Here is an 18,450-nt window from a genome sequence, read left to right on the forward strand (position 1 = left end):
TTCTTCACCGTTACCCACCGTGACTCATAGTGGTACTATCTCTTGCGTGGGGAGCTTTAATGCTATTACTACCCGATGATGGAGGAAATTATGCGTACTTCCTCCATCAATCAAGATGCTAACATAGAGGTCATTAATGGTTCCCTTCATGCGTAGTGTCTCGGGAGCTGAGTGTCCTGACAAGGCATGTAAGCTCAGCTGCGTCGGAGGAGATTCTGAGAGCAACTCTGGTGGTTCTGGGGGCAACTCCAGGCTATTCCCTGTGTCTGGTACAAGTTCTTCATCGTCTGCTATAAATAGAAATAGGGATGGGGAACATTTGTGACCACGCAAGAATTTCTCATCGCAGTGGAAACATAGTCCCTTCTCGCGGCGTCGTGCTAGCTCCTCCAGGGAAAGACGTTTGAACGGAATAGAAGGACTTGACGTTCTCTGCAGTGTAGGTAATAATGTCGGTGTGGTATTGGTTGATGGTGAACGTGTTGCTATCGTGGATGCTTGGAAACGCTGCGTTGATGATCTGCGTGCGTCTAGTAGTTTTTCTTCTTGTAATCTTGCATACGCGACTGCTTGAACCAAAGAGATTGGTTGCAGAACCTGTACCTCTCGGCGGATGGCCGGCGTTAATCCTGAGATAAAGCAGCTTAACACGAATTGAGCTGGTATTCCAACTATACGGTTTGCTAATGACTCGAACTCCGTCAAATAAGCATTCACCGATGATCGCTGCTAAAGTTTGCATAATAATCCTGTAGGATCCTCGTGTAAGAAAATGAGTTGAATCTTAAATGCCTCTAAGTAACTCAAAAATAGGATTTAAGATTAAAAAAATGGGTGGTTGAATCTTAAATCCATTTTTTGGGAAAATGAGTTGACCAAATCCCCTTCGGGAATTTGCCAAGGGATTCTTCATTCAATTTCGAGCATTTTGACATATTATGGGCCTCAAACGGACATTCTTATCAAAAGTTATACGCGTTTGAAGTTAAAAATTTTTTTTTCCGTAAAAAGCATTTCGTCAGTACGAGTGGCGGGACCCGCCACGTGGCCGCCACGTGGACAGCAACTCGCCAACCCCACTGGCGAGTCCACCAGGCGCTGCCACGTGTCCAACTCGCCAACCCCACTGGCGAGTCCCCTTCAAAAACAGACCCCCCCTGGAAAAAGTTTCAAAACAGCCCCCTTTTGGGAATTAGTTTCTAAAAGTAACCTAGTTTGAGAAATTTGCCTAAAATCCCTTACATTTCCTCTATTTTTTATACTGATGCCTTTTTTAGTTTTCAATTTGTCTTTAGATTGAATTTATGTTCTTGATCAATTTTTTATGATCTCTTTAGCTATGTCTTATCAAAAAATTATTTGAGCTATAATTGTATTCCTTGACCGATTGTATGAATTTGCTTATCTTAGAAGATGGTGTATTTGGTTTTAGCGATAATTGATTATTTCATGAAAGAAAATACAATTGTGTTTTTATATTGGTGTCTTAAGTAGTATTTGGTTTAATCTTGAGTTGTGGACTATCTTTTTTGGTTTTAGATAGATTGTTCTTTTTTAAGTAATATTTTGTAATTCCTTATCTTCTTTGGTGTCTTAAGGAGTGTTCAATATTGTCTTGAGTTGTTGAATTTCTTTTTTGGTTTGAGCTACAATTGTTTTCCTTTACTAACAACTAGTCTGCAATCCGTGCGTACGCACGGGTCGTTTGATTAGTGCAATTTTAATATTTAACATGCATTTAAATTTAAGTAAGGTTGAAGATTAAATAGATATATATTCATAATATTTATAAGAATGACATTAAAAAATCATATACTATAAGAACTTTAAAAAATCATACTTTAAAGCACGATGTTACTGAATATTTTTTACATTAAAATTGTATATTAAGACATAATTTCAATTTTTTAAATTTGAAATCATATACCCACATATGATTTCAACATTTTTTTAGTTATTTTAAAAAAATTGAAATCGTATATTGATATACCATTTCAACATTTAATAATAAAAAATTAAATCATAGGTTAAAATATGATTTTAAATTTTTAAAAAATATATTTTAATAAAATAAAAAGTGAAATCGTGTTTTGATATATAATTTTATTGTAAATGAAAGTATGATTTACCTATTTTCTTATTTTAAAAGAAGATACCCATTATGATAATTTTGAGGTTAAGATAGTTTCAAATAAAATTTTATGATGATATCAAAATCTATCCTAATTAATCTTGTTGGATTTATTTTCACACTTGTTATTAGACCTTTATCAAACAACTAACATATGTTTAGTTTTGTAAACTTCACCATATAAGTTTTCTTAAAGTTGAGTTTGTTAGGAATTTTATAATTCCTAATTAATTAATATGGGTTACATATTATATTATAACATTTATGTTAGTTATTTACATTTAAATGAGTTCAATATAAAGTGATTTATTTAAGTGAGCCCATCAGACTGCCAGAAAATTGATATGGGCTTAATGAGCGAAAACCAGTTTGGCCCATTAGGGAATAATGAGAACCCTAATAGGTTTAAAACATAAGACATGGTTATGGTCTACAATACACCAAATCAACAAACCGTTTCTCTTCTCTCTATCTGAAGAGAAAACGAAAGTCCCATAAGGAAGAAGGCGATTTGGTTGAGGAAGGTCATTAAATCAATTGTTCGTGACCACTGTCAGATTCCGCTGCGTGTTAATCAAGCTCTATGGATCCAGGTATTCTTTAAAACCTCTTGATAATCTGGCGTAATGTGTTTTGGTGCTCATTTGGTATTTTATAAGGTTTATTGAAAATTCCCAACAGAGTTAGAACCTAACATTAAAAATCTTGACTTATTAGATAAAATTGGATCTTTGAGGTCCATGATATTAAATCACTTATCTAACATTATCTTGAACCACCTTCTGCAAGTTAAACTTTGTGGTCATGCCACATTAGCTGTTGCACACACACTATTCTCATCTGCTTTGGTGGATACCGATGCAATTGAATTTGTGACGATATCTGGAGTATTAACTGCCAAAAAGATCCCAACGATCCATATCACTAGTGCCTCACTCGCAAAATGGTGAAGCTCAGGATGGATTTTCCTGCTGATCCTGTTACAAAATTCATATTTGATGAGAATACTTCACAACTTTCTGGGGCATTGGATGGTGCTTCCATAATTGATTTAAAGAGGACACAAATCAGAGATGACTTACTTGTAAGTCCTATATCTGCCACGTTTCATTTCTATTATTGTCTAGTGCACATCACTTACAACTTGGTCATTACTTTAGAAGCAACATAACCTAGTGCTATATGGTGAAGACCATTTTTCATCACTTATTTTTGGATGCATCCTTCATATCTGATAACCTGCTTGATTCTTGGAATAATAACAATATATATCTGAGCCATATCCATCATAAGCAATTTATAATTCCAGAAAATGCATAAGTACAAAACATACTTTTCTCATGCGAGGGTACAAAACATACTTTTCTCACAAAGGAGCCAATATATTTGTAATAATTTTAAAGAGAAAACAAAAAACACCTGTTGATTCATCAAGTCAATAAGACATAGATTCAAAATAAATTGATGTGGCCGATACACGTTTTTTAGGTGTCATGAATCCATGAGACAAATGTCCTCCGTGAGGCAAGTCCAAATCCTGGTAACATGCCATTGTACATTAGAACAGTTACAATAATGGGCTGCCAATTGGAATAGTCAAAATCCAGTGCGGGGAAAATAATTTACCATTATTCAGTCATGTGGTTTAAGAACTGCAGTGAATACTGCAAAATTAGCTGGGGAACCAGATAAAGTTTGAATGTTAACACCCCACTTATTTCCATCTACATGAAATTTAGCCAAAGCCCTTTGTTGACATAGGGTTTCAAGCTCATCAATGTACTCATTGCCACCATAGTACCTTACATGTACAATGCAATTTTATGAAATTTTAATTCTTTGAAAATGAATAAATCAAAAACATTTTTAATATTCTCATTTTCCAAGAACAAAAACTGGATAAAAAAAAAACATGTTTTCAAAATCTTGTAAAAATGAAAATGAAAAACATTTTCTTAAATCAAAGAGACCTTTACCTTTTACCCGACAATCCTTTTGAGTACTTGTTTTTGTGAGGCAAGAACCAACTGCTTCCATCACTGCTCTAGATGTAAAATTCTCAGAAGCAATAAGCTCAAGACTTTTAAATTGCCGGTCCTTTTCCTTGTCAATAATTGCACGAACCTCAGGATCAGCTTCACTCAAGCCATAGTCCAGGAAGCTACTTCCATCACCTAGTATTTGCAATTGCATGTGATTCCATAGACAAAATAGATCATTCTTAGTCCTAAATTCAAATAACAGATAAAAATTCTAAACAGCAAAACAGAGAAATCGAGAACTCCAAAGCTACTTTGTCATTGCCAACTACAAATCAAATACATAATGCACAGATGTTAACATTTTCATACGTATATTACTTGATGTTCACACCAAACTGAGTGCCATTTTTAAATTTGGTGATTTAAAATTAAAACAGCTCAAGAATACAGGGGACCTGATACTTGGTCTTATACAGTTTGGCTGTTGCAGCATGAGCAAGAAGTTGCTTAGTTCCAGAATCACCGCCTGTGCAATTCAGTTTTAGCCAATTAGAACACCGACCAGGTGCAAACCTGCCATTTGCATAGCCATTCTTTCTCACACTCCTGGGTTCATTCAAAGTAATCCAATGTTTCACCCCATTGCCAAATTCCTTGAAGCAAAGTTCAATATAGTTCCTAAAATCATCTCTGCATGTTCATATGAATTATATATGTTTATCATATCATTAGATTCACTAAACAATTCTCTCGACATTCTTACAATGGAAGGAAATTGATTTCACTTACACAATGTGAGCGCTTAAAAAACCACCATACTCATCCTCTAAGGCTTGGGGAACGTCCCAATGGAAAAGGGTCACATATCCAAATGCATACGCTGTGGCCCTTTCAGGTGGGGTCACCAATGGTGGGCTGGGATACTTCTCTTCCAATGTTTGAGTAATAACATCTGAATCAGGAACCCACTTCTCTTCAAACTTTATGACAGGAACTTTACCATCAGGGTTGACTTTAAGGAACCTAGACCAACAAAACAAAATATAAGGAAGAAAACAAATAAAGTAGTATGAGGATCGGGCGTGTGGTCTGTAGCTGATTCAATTTTACGAAGATAGCAGCTCTAAAAGGGGGAAAAAGGAAAAAAAATGGAGCAGAAGGTCATCATTCTGACTTGTTGGTCAAATCCACCAACTTGGGGTCATAAGGTAGATGTTTTTCCTCCAGTGTCAGCAGCACCGTTTGGCAAAAAGGGCCTAAAAAGACAATTCAAAGAGTCACACTAACTAATCATAGGTACTAATCTGAGTTTAAAGCTCAAATAAATCAACAAAAATCATAATTTGTTTTCTTAAATACAAAGTACATGCATAATTAGCTCTCTATAATGCCAGGCTAAAGACTCTTTTGGCATTGCCTAATACCTACATCATGAAATTGAAACAACAAAATACGCAAAAAGTCAACCCTACTCCCGAAACATGAGAAATCACCGAATCTCTTCTACTACAATCACACTCATTGGTTTCTCAATAAACACTTATAAGAGAAGAAAATACAAAAGTAAAATAAATCAAGCTTCTCTCAAAAGTTAAAATTAACTTATGCCTAAGCTAATTTATAGAAACTCTCATTTAGCTTCTAAAAAAAGATGACTTTAACTTCTGCATTATATGAAAACTTAATTCATTTTACCTCCTTGTTTTCTTCTCCTATAAGTGCTTATTGAGAAATTTTATCCAAACATGGCCAGGTGACACTTAAGTTATTTTTGGTAAAAAAAAAATACAACAGAAAACATTTTCACAATCCAAACAGCCCCTTATAATCTCTGGGAAAGAAAGTGACAAATGCACATGGACATATTTCAAGTCTAGATACATCCTAATTTGTGTTCCTCCATTTTATTAGTTCTTTCACATGCACATCATTAATCCCTTAATGTAATAGTAATTCTAATTTTCACCGAAGAAACAAAAAAAAGATTCCATTGCTTATATATGATTAATAACCATATGGATAAGATACTAATCCAATGTAAAGAGTTATAGAAATAAATATTAATGAATTATGACCATTAGCCATGAGCTCATTGATGAGGTTGTTGTAGTAGTTTACTCCTTCATGGTTTACACCTGCACTAAGCTTTTCGGTAAGCACTTCCCTTTCAAAGGAAAGATTCCATTGCTTTTCCAGCATTGACTTCTGCAGCAAAAGAAGAGCCTCCACAGAATAACCCATTTCAGAGCTTTCCACCTCTAAGTCATTAGAGTTGTAACTCTGAAACCATGGATCCGCAATGGTAGGGGCATCATCAACATGCTCCTTAAGAGCCTTAATGGTCTGATTCTGCTGGTTCAATGCTGGAAAAGTTGGAGTATAGTTGGATGACTTCTTGGCAAGTATTAAAAATTTTGTAGGAACAATTTGGTAGTGTATGGATCCAAAATCACTGCCATAAGAAAGCTTTTCTATAATATCAAAGTAATGGTATGATGAATTCAAGAGTCTCTTTCCTCCCCTGAGTCCAATAACTGCAGCAGTAGCCATTATATCCCTTCCTAGCCACTATGTACAATCACCATCAATTTTACCTATTATAACAATGATCCTAAACCGTATCCACTACTCCTTCTGATAAACCAAAGAATATAAAAAATATTAATTATTGTAATAATATAAATAATGAATTATTCAAGATTTTCTTTATAAAGAAGATTAATAATATACCTAATTTCCCTATTTACATTCAATCATATCAAATCATATATTACAGAGGCTAATCGCAGCAAATGATCCATAAAATCGACCAGTACTTGGAATCAAGGTTTATTGGATTGTACCATAATTCTGACACCAGAGTAATTGAAATGGTAATGAAGGAGGAAAATCATGCAGTTAAAAAGTACACAATGAGTTTGTGAATTGCAAGCTTACAAAATTGATTGTAATACAGTGTAGTACACTCGAAATCCTAAAAGATAGATTAACGATTCTAACATAAACTACCACTAAAGTTTGCTAAAGTAGGAGGAATCACCACATTTTTGTTTCCTGGAAATGCATTTCATGATATATCTGTCAAAGACTTAAAGCTATAGTGTTCATGCATGGATAACTCACTCAAACAGGACCTTTCAGTTATGTTGGATATACTCCTTCATCAGCCCATACATGAGGTTCCCATAATTGACCTGGCAGATAAAAAAAATGATTGAGGTTAAAAATGAGAGAAACCATCACTTGGAATAGTTCAAATCATATCCTTTCAGTCTGTGCAATAGAGAACAAAAGGCAATAACTAAAATTTCAGCCATAACACAAGAATTTGCCAACCTAATTTTGTTTTGTAAAAAAATCATGAAAATAAACTTCATTAATCTATCTACAGATTCCGTAAAATGTTGCAACCTTGATTTGTGGTGTCATATATATATCCAGGCTATCACCATGCAATGTAAGAAATAATATATAATATATTTAACTAATTCATTTGCTATTATGCCACCATCCTACTATACATAATTGGAGTGTTCCTTGCTGTTCACAATATTCCATAGAAGTATTTATAAAACAAACAAAAAGAGGAGACCCGTGATGTAGAGAAGAAAGCATATACACTCAGACCTCTCAAACTTCAAAACCAATCACTGCACAACAAAGTATTTATAATCAAATACAGAGAATTGACGTGGAACATATTTTTTATATATGTTGTGGCATATTGTGACAACAAAAACAATTAAGTTAAGAAAGACGCACAACATCTTTGCATCTGGAACTTTAGGGTTTAGGAGAAAAAATAATGAAGCGTAAAATTAAAAAAAGTAAAACGCAAAAACAATTGAGTTCCAGCAGCAGCCCCCCTCGGTATCGCCGGCTTAATCTCCACCTACAAACAAAACCATTCAATGCATCAACTTTCATTTCCCTTTCATTCTATTCCATCCATTAAGTCTTTAACAATCAATACTAAAAAAGATTCAAAATTCAAACGCGTGTCAATCACTGTATCTATCAAAGTGCTTGATGAATTGTGCTACACAAAGTTATTTTAAAAAAATAGTTAATTACACGAATGCTTATTGATAAACCCGGAAAAAAAAACAAACCAACGCAATATAAATAGAAAACACTCACCAATCATTGTTTCTCTCGCTAAACCCCCCATGAATATTTTTCTGCAATCAATGGGTCCAGGTAATTAGATAGAACTAAATCTAAGAAATTTCGAGAATACAATCAAGAAAATATCTCGTGACTCAACCACAAAAATAAAATAAAAAGACGCAATATAAATAGAAAACACTCACCAATCATTGTTTCTCTCGCTAAACCCCCTATGAATCTTTTTCTGCAATCAATGGGGTCCAGGGTAATTAGATAGAACCAAATCTAAGAAATTTCGAGAATACAATCGAAAATATTTCGTGACTCAACCACAAAAATAAAATAAAAAGAGAGGAGAAATTATTACTTTGGGATCATTCCCTGTGATACCAAAATAATCTGCAACAGGCTTTTAAGGAAAAAATAACAACGAAGCATCCAAAAAAACCACAAAAAATCAGACAAAAAAAACATAAACACAATTTTAATAAAATCAAAATAGAAGAACCTCTATCTTCTTCTTAACTTCTCCGACAACTTCTTTGTCAAAGTCGCCGTTGTTATTGTAGCCTGTTCCAAAAATAAAACCATAAAAAATCAGACCAATCAAAGAAAAAGAACCCAAACCAAAATCGCAAAAAATAGAATGAAGATGGAAGCCCTCAACAGCTCTAAAACTCAACCAAAAACAAAAGAAAAAAGTAGAACTGAAGAAGACACCAAAATGAAGAAGAAAGAATGGAAACAGAGGAAGCAAATTGGTGGGGAAATGACACAAATGAAGGAAGTAGGTTTGAAGTTGGTAGGGAAATGATCGGAAACGCTGGAGAAGAAGCCACTCACCAACAGAATAGCCAAAGCTAAACACTCAACGTGGCACAAAACCATGGCAAAGCTGGAGGGGCATAAAATGACCAAAAAACCAATAAAATGAATAGGTGTCATCAGCTAGAGTACGGGCACAATAGTAATTTTCCTATGCTTCTCTTTTATAATATAGGATATAAATATGAAATTGCTCATTTCATAATAGAAAATAGAATGTGTTTTTTTTATAATGGTGTCTATTTGACTCATGATCTAGGCAAGTGTACCTAATCTAGTAATAAAGAAATGATAAGTAAGAGTATTATATCCATAAACACTTAGTGTAATATTTAGGAATTAAACAAAGAATGTTATCTAAAATAATGAAAGAAATATAAACATTTGTTGCAGCAAGTTGTGAATTTGTTGTTGTGAATGGATCAATGTTTTAGTTTTCAAAAAGAGAAATTTGTTGTAGCAAGATTCGAGCTATAGTGAGAAAACAATTGTTTATGATTTTTGAACAAAATTTTGGAGCAAAAATGAAAATCAAAAAGAGAAAACATTATTGACATAAAATCCATAGACCTCAACATATGTAACTCCATTTCTAATATTTTCTCCATTTAGTAAAACAAAGATTCAACTCAATTGATTAATGTTAATTCCTTGGGTGCTTAATCCTAAATAAACAAGCTCTTTTAATGAAAGCTGAAATATATTTTGTTTTGCCATGTAAGGCTTTGGTTGTAGTGTGGACACTTCTTGCTACAATGAATCTTCATCCTTTATGTAGTAAACACTTGAATCTTGATGCTTCTGATCCACTCTTGTTGTGGCGAAAGGTGTACTCGCAATGGTGAGTTTCTACTCAACTCATGGTCTCATCCTTTCTGCAATGTACACTTCACTTGAATCTTCATGTTTTGTAGGTACTATTGAATGAGTTATGCCCATTATATTATTAGCCAAAATATTAAAGTGGTCTAATCAAAATAAAATTATGGAGATACCATTAGTGATATTATAATTTAATGAGGGGTCAAAGTATAATTATCAAATTTGATGGGACTGTGGCGGTCACTAGTATAAAAAGGTTATGATCTCCATTTGTATAGAGAAGAAAATTAAGGCTCTCTACATTTGGAAGATCATACAACCAATCTTCTCATCAAACTTTTATCACTAATACAAGTAAGCTTTCCCATTTAGTTTTTTATCATAATTTTGAGTATGAGAACACAACGGGGTTCTATTCATCTTTATGCAGTAATTTCTCTCTATATGGTTAAAAACATGTGGTTAGGATTCATGATTGTCTGTCAAAATCAAATTAAGTTGATTGATTGAATCCCAACAGTATTGATTTCAGATTCTAAGATGTAAGATCCATCTTCGACAAGAAGTTTGTGTTAGAATCTAAGAGTTGTAATCATGACAAAAGAAAGGAGAAAGGACACATCTCTGATATTTTGTATTGGGACAGAATTTTTGCACTAATGCTGAGGTTCTGAAGTTGTCACAAAGTATCATTGAACTTCTTTATCATTTCTTTCCTCATTCTACTGACATGTTGAAAGTAGAGACTAGTTTGATAGATGGGGAAGCCCCAGTTGTGATTAGATCTAGAAATGATGCAAATTCAATTCTAACAGCTTTTGGAAAAAGTAGAAACAACGATGAGAATTTAGGGAGATTTGGAACAGAGCAAGTAGTTTTGGTAAGAGATAATTTGGCTACTTGCTCTGTTGCAGGAAAACAAGTTCTTGTTTTAACCATTTTAGAGTTCATGGGTCTTGAATTTCAGGTTGTTGTCACAAGGGCTTGATTAATGTTACTCTTTTTTTATTGTAAAAATAATTTTTCTATGGTTTCTTTTTGGTAATTTTAGGATGTATTGCTGTATAAGTTTTTTGCCTCTTCACCTCTGCAAATGAGATGGGTGGTAAAATATGATTATATGAAGGAACAACATATGGTGGAATCAAGAACCCATGCTAACTTTTGGCGATGTTTGGATCGAGATTCCAAACACAATGTTTTGTGCTCTGAACATAAGCAACAGTATGTTGTCATAACTTGGGCGAGGAGGAGACTCCTGATTTATGAGGATGCAGAATGGTTCTCTGGACCTATGTTTGACTATTGGAAAATGAAGAATCTTGTCCAATTCCAATACCTAGACTAGGTCACAGGGATGAAGGTAATCATTTAGTCTTTATTCCTTTGTAATAAAATCAAAATCCTTGAATATTTAGATTGAATAATTTGTCAATTATCATTAATGTTTTGAGAAGTTATATTTATTATGATTTCTTCACCAATGTAGATAACCATTGAATATTGATTAGTTTCATTGTTAATATATGTGACATTATTAACTCTTACATTGCATAAGACTTTGAGCAATTTGCTGACATTATTATGCAATGTAACTGTTTCTTTGCAGCTGTATTACCATAGCAAATTTGAAATGTCAACTGTGTTTTTGAAGGCGCTGGGGACATTCACTGGTAGATAAAAGTTTAAGGCTTCTAGTTAGTGGTTCCAGAGCAATAACATATATCATATGTTGAATACTATTATGATGCAGGTATAACCCTTTAAAAGATAATGAAGTTTCTTAATAGATATTAGGAATAGCTGAATCTGCCACATACCTTTGGTATATAGATGCATTTGGTTTTGTATGAGATGAATATGCATAAAATATTTTCTTCTGGCTTTAGAACCGCATTTTTCTATTTTTTTTCTTTTGCAGTAAAAGAAAAAATTTAATGACTCAGAATAGTATTGAAAGAACAAAGCATTTTGCAAAATTTTGCTAAATAATATTGTGGTGCTAACCAGTTTAAATTCCTTTATATGTCATCTAGTCAAAGAAATTGACTCGGGTGAAGAGCTGCCATTAAGTTATGGTTAGATGCTGAATTCAGAATTGGTTAAGAATCCATTATAATATCTTAGTACTCAACGAAGACCAAACAAAAGTCAAAGAAATCAATGTTAAGTTTCTAGTGACCATGGTCATCATATATATATAAGTCAGTAAAATATATGAAACCTAGCACAAACTATGTATATACCTAGTATTGTAAGGGAAATGATACATAAACAAACACCCTTGTTTAATTCCTAGTTATGTGAGCCACAATATCAATACATGACATGTTACAAGGTTTTCACAGGTAAGAAAAAAGCAAAAGAAAAAAAATGTTAATCAACCAAACCACCTAGTGTATCTTAACATTTCTCAAAGATTTGTTTATGTTCTTCCTTCCCCCCTCCCACTTTCCCTCTTTTCTTGGTTTTTGATTCCACCCTTGTCCCATTCCTCATCTGTATCCCCTCCCAACCAGCAAAGCTACGATGCAGTGCAATCCATGATCATTCTTTCATTCACCCATCAGCTTCTCCACCGAAGAAAACCACTATAACTGATGAGCCCTTTTGTTCCTTCCTTTAGAGTCCCCCCTCTATGGCAATGGCAATGAATCACGCCTTTTTTTTGTCATAACTTCTGGATTTCCTTTTCTCATCATTGCCGCAAACTCATCATAGTTAATGCGTCCATCCTATACAGCATGACAATTTACTCGTAATTACTAACCATGTTAAAATGCAATGATAAAGGAAATGAATCCTCTCGTGTTAAATTTTAACATAACAAGGTCATGTTTAAATTTTGTGTCTACCTCTCTCATAATAAACATTAGACAGATTTTATACATAACATGTCATGTACATAACAGGAAACTACTACTATCTAAAACTATTGAGGTTTTAGCTTTTCTTTTTTGTTCCAAACCTATTGATGTTTTATAAATTTCAAGTCTCATTAATGTCCTACCGTACAACTAGTATTAAATTAGAGTATTTTGGACTATACATAATAGTTTTGCCATACGCATTAACCTAACATCAATAGTTTTGGACAGGAGGTATTGTATAGAAGAATTATTTATGTGCATCACTTACATTATCTCCATCAACTTCTTGAAGGATTTCCTTGATGTCCCTGCCATCATGCATGTTATACTCACGGAGGGCTTGTTCTAGTTCTTCAGTGGTAATAAACCTGATTTTTGTGGCATAAAAATAATATTAGAACCTTGATTCTATGACAGACCAAGTAGTTTACAAAGGGTTGGCAAGCATATATATTCAATCTAGTAGAATCTCTTACCCACTGTTATCTTTATCAAAGTATTGGAAGGCAGTATAAAGATGTTCTTCTCTGTTCATTCTGTTCATTTGCATTGTTGCGGTGATGAACTCGTCGTAATCAATGGTTCCATTGCCATCAGCATCAGCCTGTAATTTGTAGAAGAATGAGAAAATCCATGTCTGTAAATAACAGTGATCTAGAAGTACTACTGAAATTGGTGCTATGGTTTTTTGGTGAAGAATAACTTACAGCTTCCAATAATTGCTTAACTTCTTGCTCTGTAAGCTTTGTTCCCTGCTTTGCAAGCCCTTGCTTGAGCTCCTCAATTGTAATGGTTCCACTGTTGTCAGTGTCCATCCCCTTGAACATTTCCTTCAATCCCATGATTTCTTCTTCTGATAGACATCCAGCAATGACCTATTCATTTGTAATGTTTTAATGTTATGTTGCTTTGATCATACACTTTCAAACTTGTAAGGTGGAGCAAGAGAAATGTTCTGACTAACAATTTTTTTTAGTGTGAATCATTATGCTATTTCAAGCTAGAATTGTAAAAACAATTTCATCTAAAGGTACAAAAAGAAGGATCCGAATCCTCTGAAGTGAGCAATTCACTATAAAGAGTAAAGTAGGTAATCTCAACCGCTAATGAAAAAAAATCAATTGTTGATATTGCATACACGTGCACAATAAATCTTGCATGTGTTAAAATATCAGCAGTTGATTTTCTCATCAAATGACTGAAATTACTTGCCTTAACTTTGTGTACTTTAGACAAGCCAAATTCCAAGAGAACTTCTTCATAAGAATAAAACAAATAATCACTAGTACCCTTAGAGCTACTTTCTTGAATTGGTTCATTGCTCTGAATTGTTTCAGCCTATTCAGTACAGCATTGTCAAGTGGTTTATCTGGTGCTTCGCCATCCTCCTTGATCCATGGATGATCTGTTTTTAACATAACACGTTCGCCGATTATTATAATCAATTTCGTTAGTAAATCATGAAATTGTAAGTGAATTCAAGCGGTTTGTAAAAAAAATAATTGATTGAAGGTGAAACAAAAACAGTGGAGGATATATGCTTACTTAGAACTTCTTGTGATGTCAGTCTTTGTTTGGGGTCTGTAGTCAACATTTTCCTTACAAGATCCTTTGCTGCATTGGATATTGAAGGCCATGGATCGCTTGTAAAATCAATGTGACCTCTTAAGATGGCATTGAATATACCATGTTCGGATTCTGACAAAACCAATTCACTTTTTTCAGTTTCAACTTTCAAGCACACCATAAATTTTAGAAGTGTTATTTATATTAGAGTTAATTCAAATCAGTCCCTGAAAAATTAGCATGGGACACATTAGTCCCAAATAATTTTAAAAGCTCACATTGGTACCTAAAAATCACAAATACAGGTCATATTAGTCCACAAATGGAATGAACCTATTCGTGACTTTCAAGGACTAATTGAAAATTTTATACTGTTAAGGTCGGATATGTCTAATTTTTTATTTTTTTTAGAGATCAATTTGGGTCTTTATAACTCTTTATGTTAAGATCTATTATGGTTTCAAATTGCGGTTTGCAATTACGATTGTTGCTTCAAGATTGCAATTTTTATGTTTCCTGCAATCACATCGACGGTGATAGGTAATTTTCACAAATTTTCAATTTATAATTCAATAACAATTGTGACTTGACTTGATTGCAACAGCAATTTAAAACAATAATAATATTTCCTTGTTCCGTTGTTCGTTATAAAACAAATTTCAGCACAAAGTGGTTATTTTCTTTGATAAAATGAGAATATAATATATATATATATATATATAGACCTGCCCAAAACGGAGGGACACCACTTAGAAGAATGTATAGCATGACACCAACACTCCATATGTCAACTTCTGGCCCATATTTCCTCTTCAAGACCTCAGGAGCAATGTAATATGCACTTCCAACAATGTCTTTGAATGTCTCCCCTGTTAAAGCATAAATATGTTATTAAAACCCGCTTCATGTTGCATATGAAGAATCAAGATTCTTTACATTAATTCCTAACATTTTCCTTTTGCAAGCATATATATTAATATTTTTTTTCCATCACAAAAGGTTAAACGTAGGTACTTTTTGATCACCAAGATTCTAATGTTTTAAGATAAATCTCTTTAAATGAAAATTTGAAAACAAGTCCCATGCTAATTAAGAGTGCGTTTTGGTTAATAATCCTTTTTCCTAAAAAAATATATTTTTCTCTAAAATAAATTAAAGTACTTTTGAAATATGCTATCATGTTTCAATAATTGTTTTTCAAATTAAAATTAAAAAGTAGATATTAAATTATTTTTAGGAGCTATAATAATGATCAATTTATAAAAAAATATCAAATAAAATTATATTTTTGTGTAATTTTAAAATCATTTTTATTAAAAAAAATTTTAAAAAAACAAATGGGTACTAAATAATTTTGCAGCACAACATAAAAAGGTACTTTGCAAAAGTGAACTCTTTTATTAGAATTAATGTTGAAAATAGTGATTAAAAAAAGGTAAAAAAAGAGAGAGAGGAAATAGAATACAGAAAAATCTATTTTGTCTCTAAAAATTACTTTTACACATGTTTTGACAAATTATTCTATAAAATTTAGAATTCAAAAAAATTATATGGAGCTATATATAACAATAATAAGTACGAAATTTACGAAAAAGTCTCAAATAAATTATGTTTTTGTGTAGTTTTAAAATCATTTTAAAAAACTGAAACAAATTAACGGGTACTAACTGCACCACTAATTAAAGTGTTTGCTCTTGGGTGGAAAATGAGCTCACTCGTTGGAAAAATTATTGAAAAAAAAAAGATGTGGAAAAGAGAAAAAATAATAGAGAATATATGAAATAGAATTAAGGGAAACCTTCTTTGAAAAAGACGGATAGACCAAAATCTGTGACCTTGACGGGTGAATTTTCATCCTTATTCAACATGAGGAAATTCTCAGGCTTAAGATCTCTATGAATGACACCCATGGAATGGAAAGTGTGAATAATTTGCATTATGGTTCTCAGCAATGAAGCCGCGGCGCGTTCAGTGTAATGTCCCTTAGCAATGATACGATCAAAAAGTTCACCACCCGCACAAAGTTCCATGACCAAATGCACCGATTGTTTATCCTCATAGGCACCCTTAAGTTCCACGATGTTAGATTGACCCGAGAGATGGTTCATGATTTGCACCTCTCTTCTCACATCCTCTATGTCTTCCTTGTTCACAAGCTTCCTCTTGGCAATGGTTTTGCATGCAAATTGTTGCCCCGTGGTTTTGTTTGTGCACAAATGCGTTACACCAAATTGGCCCCTCCCTAGCTCCTTCCCTATGGTGTATGTGGCTCTCACGTCCTCCATCGGCCGGCCGAGGACCGGGCCCATGGCGGCCGGTTTTGAGGGTTTTGAAGTAGGTGGCGTGACCGTGGGTGGTGGCGTTGACGTCGGTGGCGGGGCGGTGGTAGGGTTTGCAGAATTATCATTATTGTTTGCATGATTACTACTTTGTTGGTTAGTTTCTCCCTTGTCATTGGCGGCAGCGTCATCGGACGGGCCATCGGCACCGTTGCCTTGAGAGCAACAGTTGCCCATTGAGGAAGGGAGGGAGGAAAACCACAAAAGAGCCTCAAAATGGTATGAAGGAAAGAGAAAGAGTTTGTGTGAGAGAGATATATAACGGGGGGTGGGGGGGAATGGGAAGGGTGGTGATTAATTAGTGTGTTTTTGGGGTTGAAAAATAGATTGTTAAGAGAGAGGAATGACTAAAAGAAAATTACATGGAAGGAAATTAAAAAAGAGAGTGAAAATGAAAAAAAAAAAAGAAGAAGGAAAGTTCAAGGGTGTCAAAATGGGTATTGAAAAGTTGATGAAATTAGAGGAAAGTATTGATAATGAGAGAATGTAGGAAGGTACGTTGGAGGGTGCATTTTGAAGGAGTCTTTGGCGTGTCTATTACGTGTAAGGGTAGGGTTTATTGAGACAAGGGTGCAGAGAACTCTTCGGAGGGGAAATAAAACGGGCATGCATTTATATGTTAAAAAGGTTTAATTAATAATTGGTGAGCTATTAACGTTGTCTGTTAGACGAGATATTGTTACTATAACTTACAAAAGTAACAAAATTGAGTTCTGATTTTTCTTATAGGCAGGGGTGCTTTCAGGCAAAGATCAAAACACAAAACCATGTATTCAAAACTTGTTTTGGGGGCTGTGATTTTTAACTAACTCATCCACCTTCTTGCACAATTGGCTCGACACAACAGCTAAATTCTTTCCATAGATATTTTTTTAATTATAGAAACAGTTAAAACTATTGTTAATAAGTCTAAAACTGACACTAAAATTGAGGGAGGGAAAGGAAACTATTGACATTACGTATAAGGGAGTTAATTAAAGTAATGTATTTAATTATTATCTATTTATCTATTGTAATAGAAAAAATAATACTTGGTGTCTCTACCTAGAGAGAGTTGGGAGAGAGTTAGAAAGAAAAAAAATAATTGATGTCGTTGATGATAAGAAAAATATATGTAAACACCTCAAATGCTATTTAATACCTAGATGGAGAAAAAATATATATATTTCTTTTATTTTAAATTATATGTCGTTTAAGAGAGAAAAAAAATTGTTTTAAAATATATGTCATTTCACAAAATTAATGGTGCATTAAATACCATTTTTTTCAAGACTATCCTTAATTAATACTTAATAGGAGTAGTGCCTAGGAGGAATAATTGAGTCATTAATTAAATAAATAAAGGATATATTAGAAAGTTACATAATTTTTTATTTGAAATTTAACAAATTAATTACATTCTTAAATAGTTGTGTCAAAATCTTAATATGTTATATAATCTCGAATGGATGAAATATATGTATATGATAGATGATATGATTTGATAGGAAAAAAGACATAGAGAAAAAATGAGAAATATTAATTAGATGTCTAAACCAAACTCGTGTCCAAGTATCATTATTCTTGATGATATATGACAAGAAGAAAGATATAAGGAAGAATGAGAGGTATTAATGAGGTGTTTGCAATTTGTAGGTGTTCAAAAATTTAGACTCTCATATAATATATTATCTTTGGTCTTTCACATAAGAAACAAATAATTAATTAATCAAGACTAATGAAAAGAGTAAATTCGATTAATTGTAGATAATGATATATTAAAAACTTGAAGTTTACCCTAAAAAATAGTACTATTAAATAGTTTA

General features: G+C 33.3%; 1 protein-coding gene and 2 long non-coding RNA genes across 3 annotated transcripts; 1 reads left to right on the forward strand and 2 right to left on the reverse strand.

Annotated features, from left to right (window-relative positions):
- Positions 1-2,417: 2,417 nt before the first annotated feature.
- On the reverse strand, positions 2,418-9,049 carry LOC114419894. Its single transcript, XR_003668319.1, has 9 exons — positions 8,427-9,049; positions 8,254-8,294; positions 7,237-8,005; positions 4,903-5,369; positions 4,569-4,803; positions 4,108-4,305; positions 3,758-3,932; positions 3,214-3,668; positions 2,418-3,108 (listed from the first exon to the last, which is right to left on the reverse strand). It is a non-coding gene; the product is annotated as an uncharacterized LOC114419894 (long non-coding RNA).
- Positions 9,050-10,156: 1,107 nt separating this feature from the next.
- LOC114417852 lies at positions 10,157-11,735 on the forward strand. The gene is made up of 3 exons (XR_003667952.1): positions 10,157-10,224; positions 10,922-11,233; positions 11,480-11,735. It is a non-coding gene; the product is annotated as an uncharacterized LOC114417852 (long non-coding RNA).
- Positions 11,736-12,017: 282 nt separating this feature from the next.
- Positions 12,018-16,877, reverse strand: LOC114419895 (calcium-dependent protein kinase 2-like). Its single transcript, XM_028385699.1, has 8 exons — positions 16,105-16,877; positions 15,032-15,175; positions 14,286-14,438; positions 14,030-14,145; positions 13,448-13,615; positions 13,217-13,344; positions 13,009-13,108; positions 12,018-12,605 (listed from the first exon to the last, which is right to left on the reverse strand). The coding sequence occupies exons 1-8, from the start codon at positions 16,820-16,822 to the stop codon at positions 12,507-12,509; spliced, it is 1,626 nt and encodes a 541-aa protein (XP_028241500.1). The 5' UTR covers positions 16,823-16,877; the 3' UTR covers positions 12,018-12,506.
- Positions 16,878-18,450: the final 1,573 nt, after the last annotated feature.

This window comes from Glycine soja, chromosome 7, assembly GCF_004193775.1.
Source record: "Glycine soja cultivar W05 chromosome 7, ASM419377v2, whole genome shotgun sequence".
In the NCBI taxonomy this organism is placed as follows: domain Eukaryota; kingdom Viridiplantae; phylum Streptophyta; class Magnoliopsida; order Fabales; family Fabaceae; genus Glycine; species Glycine soja.

What these genes read in the sequence shown, in the direction of transcription:
- LOC114419895 (XM_028385699.1), bottom strand. Translation starts at nt 16,822, where the DNA reads ATGGGCAACTGTTGCTCTCAAGGCAACGGTGCCGATGGCCCGTCCGAT. An exon ending in TGTCCCTCCGTTTTGGGCAG is followed by an intron (nt 14,439 to 15,031) that starts GTCTATATATAT and finishes TGGTTTTGTCAG; the next exon opens with AATCCGAACATGGTATATTC. An exon ending in TTTGATAAAGATAACAGTGG is followed by an intron (nt 13,109 to 13,216) that starts GTAAGAGATTCT and finishes CACAAAAATCAG; the next exon opens with GTTTATTACCACTGAAGAAC.